The sequence below is a fragment of the Phragmites australis genome, chromosome 4, assembly GCF_958298935.1.
Source record: "Phragmites australis chromosome 4, lpPhrAust1.1, whole genome shotgun sequence".
In the NCBI taxonomy this organism is placed as follows: Eukaryota; Viridiplantae; Streptophyta; class Magnoliopsida; order Poales; family Poaceae; genus Phragmites; species Phragmites australis.
Genome location: NC_084924.1, coordinates 44262211 through 44277809, shown reverse-complemented (window position 1 = coordinate 44277809; position 15599 = coordinate 44262211). Strand labels below are relative to the sequence as shown.

General features: G+C 46.6%; 2 protein-coding genes and 1 pseudogene across 2 annotated transcripts; 2 read left to right on the top strand and 1 right to left on the bottom strand.

Moving 5' to 3' along the window:
- The first annotated feature begins 1100 nt into the window (after positions 1-1100).
- On the top strand, positions 1101-4649 carry LOC133914833 (uncharacterized; annotated as a pseudogene).
- Positions 4650-6702: 2053 nt separating this feature from the next.
- On the bottom strand, positions 6703-9350 carry LOC133916711 (probable E3 ubiquitin-protein ligase RHY1A). The gene is made up of 2 exons (XM_062360514.1): positions 8956-9350; positions 6703-7572 (listed from the first exon to the last, which is right to left on the bottom strand). The coding sequence occupies exons 1-2, from the start codon at positions 9187-9189 to the stop codon at positions 6988-6990; spliced, it is 819 nt and encodes a 272-aa protein (XP_062216498.1). The 5' UTR covers positions 9190-9350; the 3' UTR covers positions 6703-6987.
- Positions 9351-12243: 2893 nt separating this feature from the next.
- Positions 12244-15104, top strand: LOC133916710 (BTB/POZ domain-containing protein SR1IP1-like). Its single transcript, XM_062360513.1, has 5 exons — positions 12244-12435; positions 12769-12838; positions 12929-13546; positions 13642-14187; positions 14293-15104. The coding sequence occupies exons 1-5, from the start codon at positions 12389-12391 to the stop codon at positions 14839-14841; spliced, it is 1830 nt and encodes a 609-aa protein (XP_062216497.1). The 5' UTR covers positions 12244-12388; the 3' UTR covers positions 14842-15104.
- The last annotated feature ends 495 nt before the right edge of the window (positions 15105-15599 follow it).

The window sequence follows — 15599 nt, the reverse complement described above, 5'->3', positions numbered from 1 at the left end:
AACTTGAGAACAATTGCTTTATTTTTGCATTACTGGTACCATTGCACCAATTCTTAAGCGTACATAAAATTATGGGAGAATTGCAAATTTGCCGCTAACACGAACGCCAACCGCAAAGTTGCCATTATAAAAACTCCAACTACAAATATGCCATTGGAACCGCACTCTGTCCCTTTCGTTTGCCACTACTTATTCGTTTCATTTATAATCTAGACGTTTGGAGCAAAAAAGAAGGAAAATAAAAAGAAAATTGGAAGGGATAAGGAAAAGACTATGCTAGAACCGAACTCTTATCTATCTGCTTGAACTAGCGTTGAACTCCACTGCGCAGAACCGATCCCCCTCTCACTCCTCAAGAACAAACCCTAGAACCCAAAATCCTCTCCTCACCTTTCCCTAATCCACTGTGATTCCCCTCAAATCGATCGTGATGGAGTAGAAGACGAGGTTTGTGGAGATGGATTTGTGCCGGGAAGAGCATCAACAGCTTGAGATTTAGGTGGTGGGGGCTTCTGTGGCAGGTGGCCTAGCTGGGTGCGTTGTGGCTACTGTTGGTGCGGCTACGACTGCTCCTAGGTGTGGTAGCGGCCGTGGCAGACTGTGGCTACAGGTGCGGTTACGGCAGCGATTGCTGCTGGGTTTGACCATGGTTCGAATAGAACGAGCGGGCGCAGCTCGTCCTCGGGAGGAAGACAACATAGAAGGGTATAGCACAATATTTTCATAATATGTGCTCATTTTCACTGTAAATTACTATTTATCCTCTCACAGAATTTAGCGTAGTACTTTCTTTCTTCACATAAGAGGAGCCAGTTCCGATTGATCGACCCTCGGTGTATAAAGCAAATAGTACTCTAACAGTCAAGATTTGGGGTGACAGTTGACGCCAACAATAATAATAAACAGCCAAGCCACCCACCATGAAATAGCGGTGAACAAAAGTTGGTGGGAAGGGGAGAAACGGAGGCTCGTCGTTCCCCACCACTGCAATCGTGAATCCTCTCTCTCTCTATCTCTCTCTCTCTCTCTCTCTCTCCCTCTCTCTCTCTCTCAATCAATCAAAGTCTTTAGTTTCGATCCGGTGAGAGGGCAAGCTAGCAATGGCGATGTTGTTCGATCGATGGGAGAGGGATCCCTTCTTCCCCGCCACCGAGGAGATCCAAGAATCCGCCAATCGGTGCGTCGTCGTTTCCCCCCATTTCGTCTTTTTTTTGTGCGGGTGGGTTCGCCTTGGTTTTTTTCGGTCCCTTCGCGTCCTTGCGGATCTAGTGTTGACCTTTGATGGTATTTTGTTTGCGTTCATGTAGGATGGAATCGGTGTATAGGATATGGGTACAGGAGAGGAGTGGAGGCGATCCGGAGGCAGTGGCTGTTGGCAGAGTGCTTACCGTCAGCGAGTTTCGTCGGGAGCTACACACGACGCTTGGTACAGCCAAGTGGCATGTGATTTGGCTGCTCTTGCCGTTCATTTCGTAGTTAACGTTGTTCTAATGTCCAATTACGGTAGTTCCCTTGCTGAATTCGTGAGTGCTTGTAACGTAATCAAGTATCCTGGATAGTTAGATGTGAGAGTCCTAAAAAGGTTCCTTGCTTAAAAGTGTGCAAATAGTTAGCAAGATGATGTTGTTGATGAGTCTGCCTTTTTGTTTTATCTAGGACGACTATTTGGTATGACATATGTCGAGGGTTAATCTCTGTCAATGATTTCGGGGTATACCGGTCGAGGGGCGCGTGAATAACACTTACGGTGTATGTCTGTTTGTGTGTGATGAACTTAAGAACACAAAAGTTATCTAGGTTCAGGTCTCTCAAATGATAATAGTCATGTGTCATGTGTATTTGGTTATGAGTATTTTTCAACTTGTTACAGATCAGTCTCTCAGACTTATCGTTCTTTGTCCTCTTACAAACGTCCTCCTCACTTTATATACTAGAGAGAGAAAAAACTTACAAGTGGGCCCTGTTTAGCACATCCATATCTGGTTAGATATTCTACTCTTGGATCATCATTATGCAGAACTGTATGATCCCAACTTGTTCTGAGAACTCCACGTGCTCTTCCCATCCATGGAACGCCTCTCTTTGTGGACCCTAGACGTCTGACATGCCCCATCACTGTGTGTCGCAAGATCGTCTGTCAAACTGTCTCGTCCCTGTGCTCTGCAAGTTAGATGCGATTAGACGGGTTAGGTAAGAACTGGCTTTGCGACTAGTAAGGACTGGTCATGGGATCACACAATATCTTAAGTAGACTGGTCGCGAGATCGCATAATATTGCAAGGAGACTGGTCACGCAAGCCTGCCCTGCTCATGCGAGTCTCCACCTGGTCGCGCAATGGGCCACAAGTCAGGAAATATCTCCTACCAACTGTCATATGCCTCGTGGGTCCCACCAGTCAGGATGCCTCTTCACCCAATACTCTGACAACACGTATTTTTTGGACTGACAATTGAGCTTAGCATAATGTTTGATTCATTTCTTCCGCTTATGAGCTGTCATATTAGCAAAACTGTTTAAAAAAACACATTTATGTAGATGTGACTTGAGGTGGTACGAGTCCAAAGGTTGGATAGCATATCCATCTATTTTATGTTAGGGACCAAACCTTTACAAAACGTGGTGTTTGCAATTATAGAACAAAAAAATGAAGATTATTGCTAAAAGTATCTGCAATTCAAAAACTCATTCCTTGATTTGACTTGTTCTGCCTTTAGCTTGATGAATTGGACCGTGCAATCAGATCAAACGATGAGGTTATCTCGGCAGGAAATGATACAAGAGCTAGGCATGATGATTTCGTCGCAGCAATTGGCTATCGCATTTTGGAGGTTGAGAACAACCTGAAAGCATCCAATGTTGCAGAGGGGATGGGCCTGTTAAGCTGGATTCATTTCGATTAGGATGAACGGGATGACCTTGCGGCTTTCTTATCTGCCGGTCCTCTTCAACAGAGAGACAAAGTGGTCACAATTCCTTCTGCGGGTGATACTGAAGTTGGCAGAAATGCAACAAGGGCGAAAAAGGATATGTCAACTGACAGCTCCAAGGATTCATCTGGCTCCACTGATCTGAGTTCAGGGAGAGTGAAGGAAGATTTGCATCGTGGGCACAGAAGGGCAGCTAGTGCCAGTGCTGATATAGGATCATGGAGTATGTCGATTCCTAATGAATGTGAGGGAGCTGCAGAACAATCATCTGATAGCCCACACAAAGTACCTTTGCTGAAGATAGTGAAAACTTGTGCATTGGCGAGTGCCTTGCAATCTAAGCCTAGAATGAAGTGCAAAAATGGAGCTGTGAGGTGGGCAGGTGTTGACCAACAAGATGTCGAAGAGGGCATCCCTCTGAGAAGTTCTCAGTTGAGTCTGGTAAATGAATCATACTTGAGTGGTGCAAATATCCTTTGTTCTATAGTTCTTTCTTTGGTTATATCTTAGTGCTCTAACCTTGTAGTGCTATTCCTCATTATAGGGCTTAGATGGATGCTTTGAAAGGAACAAGAGTTGCTTAAGTACTTGTGATGAGGGTACATACAATAAGAAACTTTATGGTTGGCTTGGAGCCCTTCATAGACAACTTCAGAGATCTCAGTATCAAATTTGATATGGGCATCCTGTTCAATTGTTGTTTTAGCACTTGCTGCTCTTGTAATATGTAAGTTTGTTCACCGTCTCTGTTCTTTCTTATTTGAGTAACCTGTACCAATTGACATTTTGTTCAAGGACCATGGTGCTACAAATCTCTTTGCTCTGAATATATTTTTATCGCTTAACCAGAGTCATGGGTGAATAAATCTTGATAAAAATGCCGCCATAGTGTTTGTGTTTCATATTTCTTACTTGCTCATGCATTTATCGGTTGGTGCAGTTGTCTATACTGAGTGCTGACACGTAAGGTCTAGCTTGTTAGTTTGTCTTTTTTACACGCCTTTATTTCTTTTCTGTAGCACTAAAATTGATATCGAATCCTTGTTACCAAATTTACATCTTATATTTTGACCGACCAATTTCTTGCTGTTTTGTCAGCTGTCCTTCACTGTTGTGCAACTTTGTATTTTTCCCGATGCATTTATGATTTCTTCTACTTTGCAGTTGTGTGCATATTGAGGACAATTTGGTGACTATTTTTTATTGGCTCGTGATTGGGTTACAAGCCTCACGAGATCAGCAGCTTGTAATCTACCATTCATTGACTGTTATCTAACTTTTGGTCAATAGCAGCCCGAGGCATGCACATATGACAACTATGGCATGCCGTTTCTGGTACTCAAAGGTGAATGTATTTCGAATGACCAGATTGCAGCAACTTATCTCGCTACGTCTTAAGGTCAGTCTGCTTCATCATTAGATATGCACCGCAGAGTGCATTGCATGCATGATGACGCACCTCAAGATCTTGATTCTTATGGTGGCCAATTGACGCTTATGTAATGGTCTGGTATAAATTAGTGGTGCACTGCACCGGTTTATGATGCAGCTAACAACTGAAATGGACTTATTGTATCATGCATTGATGCTATTGCTTTTGATGCCTGACTTTGAAGAGTGGTGAATTTTTGTTGTGAGAGTTGCCAGCTGAACTGTCGCAGTTAATTACATAGGGATAGGTTCTGACGAGAAATGTGAAAGATATCAAGAATGACTGTAACTGTATCACCAGAATTACAAGCCTGACAATCCTTTTTGCTTGTACACTGAAATTAGAATCTTAAAGTATCTAGCATTGTTTAGGTGCCACCTTTTGTCGATTGTGCAGAATGGCGTATTACTCTTGCAAAATTACAATGAAGGGGAATTTTTTACAGCACATACTTATACATTTTGGATCAACCTATGTAATGGTGTTTGTACACTAATATATTTTACGGCCTGTGGTGACCATGATTCTACACCCCATATGGAACGCAGGAATTTCGGGGAAATTCCACACTCCGCAACCGAGGCCAATTGAACGGAATGGGATCTTCTGATGTCTATGGATCAAAGTTAGAGAGCTACAGTGACTCTGACTCTGCTCCATCTCAGCTGTTAGACTGTTGAGGTATAACGTCAGACATTTGCCTCCCAATTGAACGTAGGTTTGATTTGCTGAGCGCATTGCACTGGCCCAACCGTCCAACGATGATGACTTGCGAGTTACCAACATCGGCCGCCGAAAAAGTAGAAGTATGGTTGGTACCACACGGACCACCAAAGCGCACTTTTCCACCTCAAAATACCACCACAGAACCATGTGGACACGCCAAGCCACCAACGCGTTTTTTTTAAGAAACAGGGTGATTTTATTCTATGAGTAATGAGCAAAGTATAAAAAAAAAAATATGAAAAGAACATAGCAATACAAACATAAGTCATCATCAGTATCACTTCGGAACTTCTTCGAACACCATTGCCAAACTGGATCGAAGGAACCGACACTGATACTTCCTCCACCGACGAGGTAGAGCCAAAGGCCATTAGATTTTTTGAACCACCATGAGCAGCACAAAGCGCTATTAGATTGCTGAATGAAACAGACAATCCATCAGACAGAGTAAGATACAACTTCTCCTTTTTTTAAAAGTAGAAGCAACAACATCAGATATCAATATGGCAAAACCAGTAGATCGGATAACAAAATATTCTCTAAAATTCCTCCTCAGCAGAGAAGTCATATAGAAACAAAACAGCAGTGAATCTAATTCTAAACCCACTGAAAAATCTAACCACTTAACATAAAAAAACAACACAAACTATAAAGTAATCTATCAAACTAAACTACTAGAATAGTACTAACCAAGAGACCAGACCATCCTCCTTTTCCAACACCCGAGTACGCTTCGCTCCTGAGTCGCCTACTAAATCGCCTCTGTCTGGAACGCTGGAGAGTCGGCCACCACGTAGCCGGCAACACGTAGGTCTCGAAAAAAGAACTGCTATGGGCCTTTTTAGCAAAACCAAATCCCCGGCCCATCCCCTTGGGTGGGCCGGGACATGGGCTGGCAGTTTATCGCGCGGCGTGACCAATGAGAAGTCGAGCAAAGCCAATGCTGCTCAGCAACGGCAGCTCCACCACGAGCGCCTCGCCTCCGCGGGCTTTCCCTGCGCCTCGCCATCTACCAGATGAACCATTAACCAGCAACGCCTGAGCTCCGGTGTTTCGGGCGCGGGAGCTGCACGCCCAGTTCACGTTCTTCAGCAATCCACGGCCCGCGCGATCTTCGCCCACTGGAGCGCGGGGAAGAACGCGCCGACATCCGTCCGCGTCCAGCGCACGGTCGTCAGCCCACAGGGCATGTCAAGTTCGAGTCTTCTGAGCTTCGGAAGGCGCCACCAGCTGCAGCCAGGCGGCGGCGGCGGCGGCGGCTGGCCTACGGGTGTGTTTACGAGACCAACTGCTAGCATTTTTGCATTTCATTATCCTCTGACTGAGTGAACCGATCCATGTGCAGCTCTACATTTCGATGGAATGCTTTAAGCTCCGGAACTCAGAAATTGGGAAAAGAACTCGATTCACAGAGAGCAACATAGAGCTGGTGCCATTGACATTGAGCCGTCCAGCTCAGTGTTATTGTCGAACACTATATTTGGATCATAACAGTGCTTCTTGCGTTTGAGGAAACTCATGTTTTTTGCATCATAGCATTTTGTTTGGATTTTGAACTAGCAAACTCATTTTTCTCACAGATTTGTGTCCACAAGGGAAACGAATGCCATACAAAATGAATTTTGGACATTGGAACGTTATCCATATTAGAACAACATTGTTTGCTTTAGTTTCTCACAAGATACAAAGAAAACAGGGATTGCTATGCTATAGTACTATCAGCCTTCACTCATACACAATACATAAGCCTCTTTAGGAGCGACACAAGACAAGATATTCAAGATACTGGAAATTAAATTTAACAGAGTCATCTCCGGATTAGCAAGCATGCCCACAAAAGTGAATTACGACAATGCATCTTCGTGCTGGTTATAATCCTATTCAAAAGCAAGGGTTTGTCATCAGGACCGTGATCGTATGTTTGTTCGGCAGTATGGGCAGGCTGCACATTTCCGCACCCATGGCTCCAAGCATGTCGAATGGAACCTGTGCCCACAGCGCAGCCTTATATGCTCATCTCCATCGTGGAATTCGTCAAGGCAAATGGAACATTCCAGCGAGGCCTCCCTGTTGTCATCTTTGCTAGCCTCAAAAATCTCAATCTGTAGCCGAAGGAAAGCCGACTTGCTCAGTCCAGGTGACCTTTGGAAATTAGTCGAACTGATGGTTGGGCTTTCTTCATCTGATTCACTGCTTAGGTGGAACGATGATGAGTTGGGCCCATTTGCCTCATACGGGGTTTCCCTGTTTCTGAAGCCAATGATTCTAAACACATCGTTAGCAGAAAAATCATCCAGTGAGATGGATGGCCTGGAGACAGATGAACCGAGAGAAATGCCTCTTAGTCTCTCTAGGACACGTGCTTGTGCCTGCAGTACTGCACCCGGAAGCCGCTCATTTGTCCTGAACATCATCCTGTCAAGTCTGTTCCTCCGAGCTGCAGAATCCCCAATGTTGTTATTGTCTATGTACGATAAGATCTGATCCTGCAAAGAGCAAAAGGGAGAAATATTTTCATTTGGTGGCCCATCATAAACAGTGGAGACGAAAATGGTAGCCCATGGCATGATTTCTTAACTTAAGTTGGTAACAGTAGGGCAAAGAGGGATGCAGCCAGGCTGAGCCCAGGTGCCACTACACCCTCTTTGGCACAAAAAGCGCACTTCCAAAATTTGTGGAAAAAATACATACATGTAGATCATCAAAAACTATGTTGACACACAAAATTCTGTTGAAGAAGTTGACTATATGTATGCTACACAAAAAGGACAAATAATGTGTCTTACATTTGTGAAAGAAAAAAAAGACATGTTATTTGTCTTTTTGTGTAGTTCACATATGGTCAAATTTTTCCACAATTTTGTGTCACCAAAGATGTTTATGACCTGCATGTATGTATATTTTTTTCACAAATTTTGGAAGTGCACAAAGTGTATTTTCAAAAAGGGGTGTAGCTACACCCAGGCTCTCTCAAATCTTTACCGGGCAAAGAGTTACGTCAATTTTGTAGTGATTTGAAGTTTCAACTACACATAGCTGGTACCTCAAATTACATGACTGACCAATTAAGCATTTTAAGTGGAATTCAAAGGAAATACAAGCAAAAATTAATGTGGTAGATGAAATGTGCAGGATGCCCAGAATTATAATACTCGCATATAAAAAAGTTTTAAAATATAAATTCGAAGCTAGTCCAAGACTAAGTGAGGCAATTGCTACAATTTCTACGGAGATGAATGAAAATGTTGTAACTAAAGATGCCTATTTCATAGATCAAGCATTGCAACAAATTGCTGAGGTATGTCGCTTAAGCAGACTGCAAATGCCTACTTCCCACAAAGTATATCCACAACTAGCATCGAAACGGTGTGTCAGTAAACCCTTCACTGACGGTAAAGCTGCAACCACGCAAAGCAGTCAAGACTACAAACAAAGTACATCTACTGCATACGCCAATACCATGAGCAAGGCTCATTCCCTCTACTGCATGCGCCAATACAATGAGCAAGGCTCATTTCAAATCTTGTGCAACATGGTGGTGCCAGCAGGATCATGAAGCTCGGCTGAGAATCACAGATAGGCTTATCGTTCCATGTGGTTCACCCATTGGAAGAGTAAAGTTTAACCTCAGTAACAACTGCAAGTGTGCAATCCCTACTGTTCCCCATCTGACGAGCAATTTAATCCGGATGGTAAAACTCCACACTTCCGGTCACCGGCAAATTGCGCGCAAGCCGAACTCTGAACCCTAATCCTCCCCACGAATTTTAACAAGCCAAAGCCGTAGTTGTTACGATCCAATCCACACACACGAACCGATACAAATAAGATGGGAGGGTGAAGAAGGCGAGGGCGGGGAGGCTTCTCACGGTGTACGACCCGCGGCGGTGCGGGGACGGGGCCCCGGTGTGCAGGTGCTGGCGCACGTCCCCCGCTGCGTTGAGCTGGCGGCGCGGGTGGCACCCTCGGCGCCGGCGCCGCCCACCGAGGCCGTGCGGGTCCCGGAGCGCGTCGGCGTGCGGATCCGGGTCGGGGTCGGGGTCGGAAAGGCGGGGGGCGCGGCCGGCGCGGCGTGAGGTGAACAGCTCGGAGGCGCTCGTCATGGCCCGGCCACGGTCCGTACGGATGAGGCGCGCGCGCGTGGCGGTGCCTGCGCGAGACAGGGATTTTGGTCGATGGCCTGCGCCTGTTTCGCTGGGGTGGATTAGATTTCGCGGCCTTCGTTTTTTAATGCGGGGAGCGGCTGTCTGTTCTTGGCTTCTTGGCGCTTCAGGAGGAGAGGAAGGTGCGAGGGAGACGCGTGGTGAGACTTGAGAGAGACAGACGGACGCCAACAGCGGTGGACTGGACGCGGACGGTGCCTTCGCCGGATTGCAAACGAAATTTCAATTTCAGTGGTCGCACGCGGATTGCTTGGATTTTCACCGTCAGTCCTGGCCCCTGGAGACCGCAGGGGCCATGACCGAGCCTGGGATAATCCTCTGCTGGGCCGTTCACCTGCTCGTGGCCGTCGCAAGGCACCGACTGGGCCCTGACCTGATATAGAACCCAAAGTATTGGGTCCAAACCCTCTCATAAAAAAGTATTGGGTCCAAACATGAGGCTCTCTTTTGGAAAATTGCAGATAGAAACTCTATCGTCGTTGCAAAGGCGACAGCAGGGACCCGACAACTATTTTTTAAAAGGATACTAGGTGGATTTGTGTGCATATACCGTGCTCGTTTTTTTTTACATAAAGCATGACAAAAGAAGGCTAAAAAATTATATTCACCATTTTTAGACATCTCAATATTTATTTATAAATTTATCAATATTTAATACATTCATGTAATTTTGGGTAAAACAATGTTACTTTTCTGCATGCACATAATTTTAACATGTAGACAACAGTAATACGAACATATCTAAATTTGTTTCATATTTTTTGAGTTTAGATATTTTTCTATGCATTTTAGATTATTTCAGTCAATTTATCAATATAACTATTATTCCTTTCGCTATTTTTCTAGAATTTCAGAAAAAATTATGTGCAAGTATATATATGGATACATATGTGTATGTGTATGTGTATATATATACATACATGTACATATACATACATATCTATATATACATACACATGCATGAGACTTGTATAAAAGGTGGCTACAGTGACTTACCTCTTAGAATTGCTCCAAATCTTAGCCCTTTAATATACATAATAGATTATAACTTATTTTAAAATATAAATTTTTGTTTTTAAGAATTGATTTTTTTACATATATATTTGACATCACAATGCTGATGAAACGGTTGCTTGGAGTATTATCTCGCGATAGTGATGAGGGAATGAAGCTGAAGAAATGAACTTCATGTAGAATACTAACATAGTATAATAACATGTATATAATATATGGTACAAGCAAGTAATCCCTAAACTACCCTCTAAATGAGTTCCCGCTTCGAGACAATCCCATGTGCTCATAAGGTCTTGGCACCCTGCGGTCCTGTGCTCTCACGTGATCCACTGAGTATGTGAACAGGTTTGGCGGGACAATTGTCCGTGGAGGCCAGCTATTGGGAGATGGCATCACATACTCCTCCTGGGTTTGTTGCGTGCCTTCAGGAGGTGCGTTGTCTACCTGGGATGGTCCGATCTATGTTGTGTGTATGACCCAGCCCGAGGAAGGTGTCAAAGCTAGCCAAGATGTCCGTGGTACCCTCCCTGATGACCTGCTTCACGTACTCCATTGTTGCTTGTATGTCATCAAAATTCTCGATCTCTATATGTGGTTTGCGAAGCAAAACATGCTAGCTAGAATTGCAAATGTGAAATTAATGAGGTACATAATGTATTATTGATAGAGGTACATGTCTCTTCGACACCTGTGTAAGACAACATGAAGGAGCTGTCGTCGTAGTGCTCCATAGTGCTCACTGGCACCAGTGTAAGACGTCATGGAGGATCTTCCGCTATAGTGCTCACTGGCCCAAGTGTATGACAACATAGAGGAGCCGCCGCTGTACTACTTAGTGTATGTTGGACGTAGTGGCGGGGAGGCCTAGTCATGAACATCGTTGAGTGGTGTGGACTCAGAGTAGAGGCCATCTTCATCACGGAAGGGTGAGAGGGCCAAACAGGAGGCGTCTAATCCGATCGAGTATTGAGGGGTCGATAAGCAACATCCACATTGGACCTACAGGTGAACATCTTCATGATCTTCTATGTCTCTTCATAGATCATGTGGAACACCCCACATATCTCGGAGGTAGAGACATCTATCCTATTGTCTAGTCGCTCTATGCTAGTATCAACCTTCACCCCCATCTGGTACACAATGTCTCTCTGGAAAAAAAATGTTATGTATGTTGATACAAGTTCTTTATAACTTAAATTTAGCATATAATTATTGTTGGTGTCGAAGAAACATGTCGCTAATAACCAAGCATGGTCCATGTGCACCAGGTAAGTCTCCAACATGTGTGTCACGTGAGTCTGCACCTCAGACGGTGTGTACATCACACGAGTTTACATTCGAGATAGAAACCTGGCCAGGTGCTTCATGAATGCCTCCCTAGAGTGCGGCTGATCCTCTTCAACCACATCCTCTGATGCGTCGCCCTAGCGCGCTATCTATGGCTGAATATTTGGCGCCCACAAGGTAGTTGACAATGTACCCTTGCGCAACATCTAGCAAGGTGAGTTAATACATAAGATAAGATGTGTGAATGAAGATAGAAAACAATGAATTATAAAATTTACCTATGAACATGAGTAAGCACATCTGAACGGGACAGAGGAATTGCTGGTACTCCCGGTCCTGTATGGACTTGTCGGCTATTGGAAGACAACTGACACCACATGTTATATTTCTAATGGACGACATGACTTTATATTTATAATTTTTCAAAACGAATTTATATATTTCCAATTTTTATTTAAAAGATATAAAACCCGCATACAAAGTGAAGCGAAGCACGGCTCAGTGCTCATTCAAGAAGACAAGTCGTCGGAAAAGGACGACAGAAGAAGAGGCAAGTGGGGCAGCAAACGGCCAAAGGAACAAGTGGCCGGATGCATATTATTCCGTTCCATCTATCCATTCACGGAGCTGTGTGATGGCGCCATTGTGTGGCTTCCAACCGCCGTGCCCAGTGGCAGGCAGCCGCGGCTCGATCCAGAAGCTGATGCACCTGCTTCACTCGCTCTACTGTCGCGATTTCCTCTGACGTCGACGTCGCCCAGGATGTAGACGAGGAGAGAACTGGAGGGATAGAGAAAGAGAGGAGAACAACAGCTTGTGACTTCGTCAGAGTTGCAGGATGCAGAGCCGGTTCGATACGCCGGCAATGAAGAGGACCAGTGACTGGTACGGTGCTGCCTTTGCTCTGCTCCCTCCCTCCTGCTCTCCTCGCTTTACTTTCCATTGCCATGTTCATGCGTTGGGCATTTGATTCGAGAGGTTCTTGCTTAATTGTGTGGTGTATTACACCTCCGTAATAAGCGCAGACAGCTCGCTCATATTGCTCATCAGGCGAACACCTAACTAAACAGCAACTTTCATCAGACAACATGTGACTAGTACTTCAGATCTTGTCCATGGCATTACTCGCTTTATTGTGTGACCACCAGACACTGAAACTGAAGATTGTCACAACAAGTGGTTTATGAATTTGAAGTTTTATTTACTTGAGTGTTAAAGGATCCTTTCACAAGAATTCCCAAGCGATATTACCATCCAGGTTAGGGAGTCCACCTTCAACTTGCACAAGGTAACATCAATCACAACACTTCCATGCGTGTTCTGGGATCGTAAAAAGGAGAAGAATTCAGTTCTGACAAGCGCGCGAACGTTGCTGCAGCTCCCATTGGCATCGAGATGCGGCTACATACGGAAGCAGGTGTCAGGAATCAATGGCTCCAAGGTCACCCACCTCGAGATCGCGGGGATGCCTGGCGGCGCCAAGGCGTTCGAGCTCGTCACCAAGTTCTGCTACGGCGAAAACTTTGAGATCACCGAGGACAACGTCGCGACGCTGCGGTGCGCCGCCGAGCACCTGGAGATGACCGACGAGTGCAAGACCGGCAACCTGATCGGCAGAACGGAGGCATACTTGGAGGCCGTGGCACTGGTGAGCCTCGCGGGCGCGGTCACCGTGCTCCGCAAATCCGAGGAGCTCCTCCCTGTGTCCGAGGAGGTGGACATCATCGGCAGGTGCATCGATGCCATTGCGTACATAACCTGCAGCGACAGCCAGTTCAGCATGTCCCTGGGCACCACTGCCGGTAGCTACGACGGCGTGAGCGGGTTGTCGGTGCTGCCGCCGAAGGCCATCGACGACTGGTGGGCCGACGAGCTGACGTCGCTGCGCATTGACACGTTCCAGAGAGTTCTGATTGCGATGAAGGCAAGAGGGTTCAAGGGCATTGCTTTGGGCACACTGATCATGCTCTATGCTCAGAAGTCTCTGCGAAGACTGGTGAGTTGGTTGAATGCATGCACAAAGGATTAGCTAGATACATCAGCACAGCATACAGTTCTTGCTTGCGTCTTACATTGCTGAGTTTGGTGCAGGACATACATGGAAGGGATAGGAAAAAGATGGATCCGAGGCAGGAGCACGAGAAGCGAGTGGTTCTTGAAACGATCGTGAGCCTGCTGCCGAGGGAGAAGAACACGATGTCAGTGAGCTTCCTGTCGATGCTGCTACGGGCAGCTCTCTACCTGGACACGACGCTGGCGTGCCTGCTGGACCTCGAGAAGCGGATGGCCGCGCAACTCGGGCAGGCCGTGCTTGACGACCTCCTCATCCCGTCCTCCTCGCCCGAGGCCGGCACCGCGTTCGACGTCGACGCGGTCCAGAGGATCCTGGTCGGGTACCTGGAGCATGAGGGCGAGGCGATCTGGCTGGACTACAGCACGGAAGACGACTTCATCTCGACGGCGTCGCCGCCCAACGACGTCGGCATGGTTGGCAAGCTCATGGAGGCCTACCTGGCCGAGATCGCCTCGGACGTGAACCTGCGCATTGACAAGTTCATCGGCCTCGCCGAGATGATCCCGGAACGCGCCAGGTTTAACGAGGACGGCATGTACCGCGCCATCGACATCCACTTGAAGGTAATAATCTCATATCAAGATTCTAACTGCTTGTTGGTTTGCTCATCAAGTACATGATGCTTAGTTTGGTACAAGGTTTGTTCATCGCTTCTATGGATTCCGCAGGCGCATCCGTATCTGAACGAGGCCGAGAGGAAGAAAGTGTGCCGGGTGATGGACTGCCAGAAGCTGTCGCGCGAGGCGTGCGCGCACGCGGCACAGAATGACCGACTCCCGGTGCAGACGGTGGTGCAGGTACTCTACCACGAGCAGCGACGCCTGCGCGAGGCGTCTCCGTATCCGACGAGCGGCGCGCCGTTGTCCTTCGGTGGCGACTCCCCTGCGATTTCCTACAAGCCGACGCCGAGCCTCCTGGGCCGGCACGCCCGGAGCGTGCCGGACGAGGTGGCGCGGCTGCAGCGGGAGAACGACGAGCTCAAGATGGAGCTGCTGCGGCTGAAGATGCGCATGAGGGACCCGCCGGAGTTCCCGGAGGGCAGTGGCATTCCTCCGTCGGGGCGCGCCCCGCTGCCGAAGAAGGCCGCCGCCGGCGGGTTCATGAACAACGTGTCCAAGAAGCTCGGGCGGCTGAACCCGTTCGTGCGGCTTGACGCGGTGGGTGGCGGGAGAGCGCGCACGAAGCCGCCTAAGGATCGGAGGCACTCCATTTCTTGACCAATCGGCTGGTGAATCTTGATGGCAATTTCACTTGAACAAAAATGACTCGCGACCAAATGGCTTGAGCTGTGAGTAGATCTTGGTAGCAATCTCACATGAACATAAATAAAAGCGTGTTAGTATGTTAGGGAGCATGGATGTGTCGGTTGCAAAGGTTTCACTTGCCTTTCCATTTACCAAGCAATACATTGTACATCCTACAAGGGAATTTGTGTGTAAAATTTTGAACTCAACTTCAATGCAAATACAATGTTTGTTGTTAGTGGTGGACTTAGGATTTTTAGGCTGGGTATGCAAGATTGCGAGGGAGCGAGCTAGCGAAGGGTAACGCGGAAGTGAGGATGGACGGATAATGAACGCTTGATAGAAAGCTAATGTTGTGAGTTTTAGATCCAGTTAACTATGTACTACACGTATATCTAATATATACTACGTATAGTCGATTTTTTTTAAAAAAAATGGGTATGCAATTGCATACCTATACACCAATGTCCGCCACTGTTTGCTGTGGTAAAATGCACATGTATGCGTGTCGTTTTCGCCCCGGAGCTGAAAGCGTGCGGTGCGACCGGGATCATTTTCGCTGTAAAAGGCACGTACAAGGGTACAAAAAAAAAACGACGTTTCCACAGGAGATGCCCTGACGGCGACCGTGCAAGCGCGGCAGTATCCTCTCTTGTCGGACGATTCTGACGTGTTTTCCTGGCTAGGAGTGCATCCCCGGCTCGTGACAAGTGACAAATGACATCTGGATG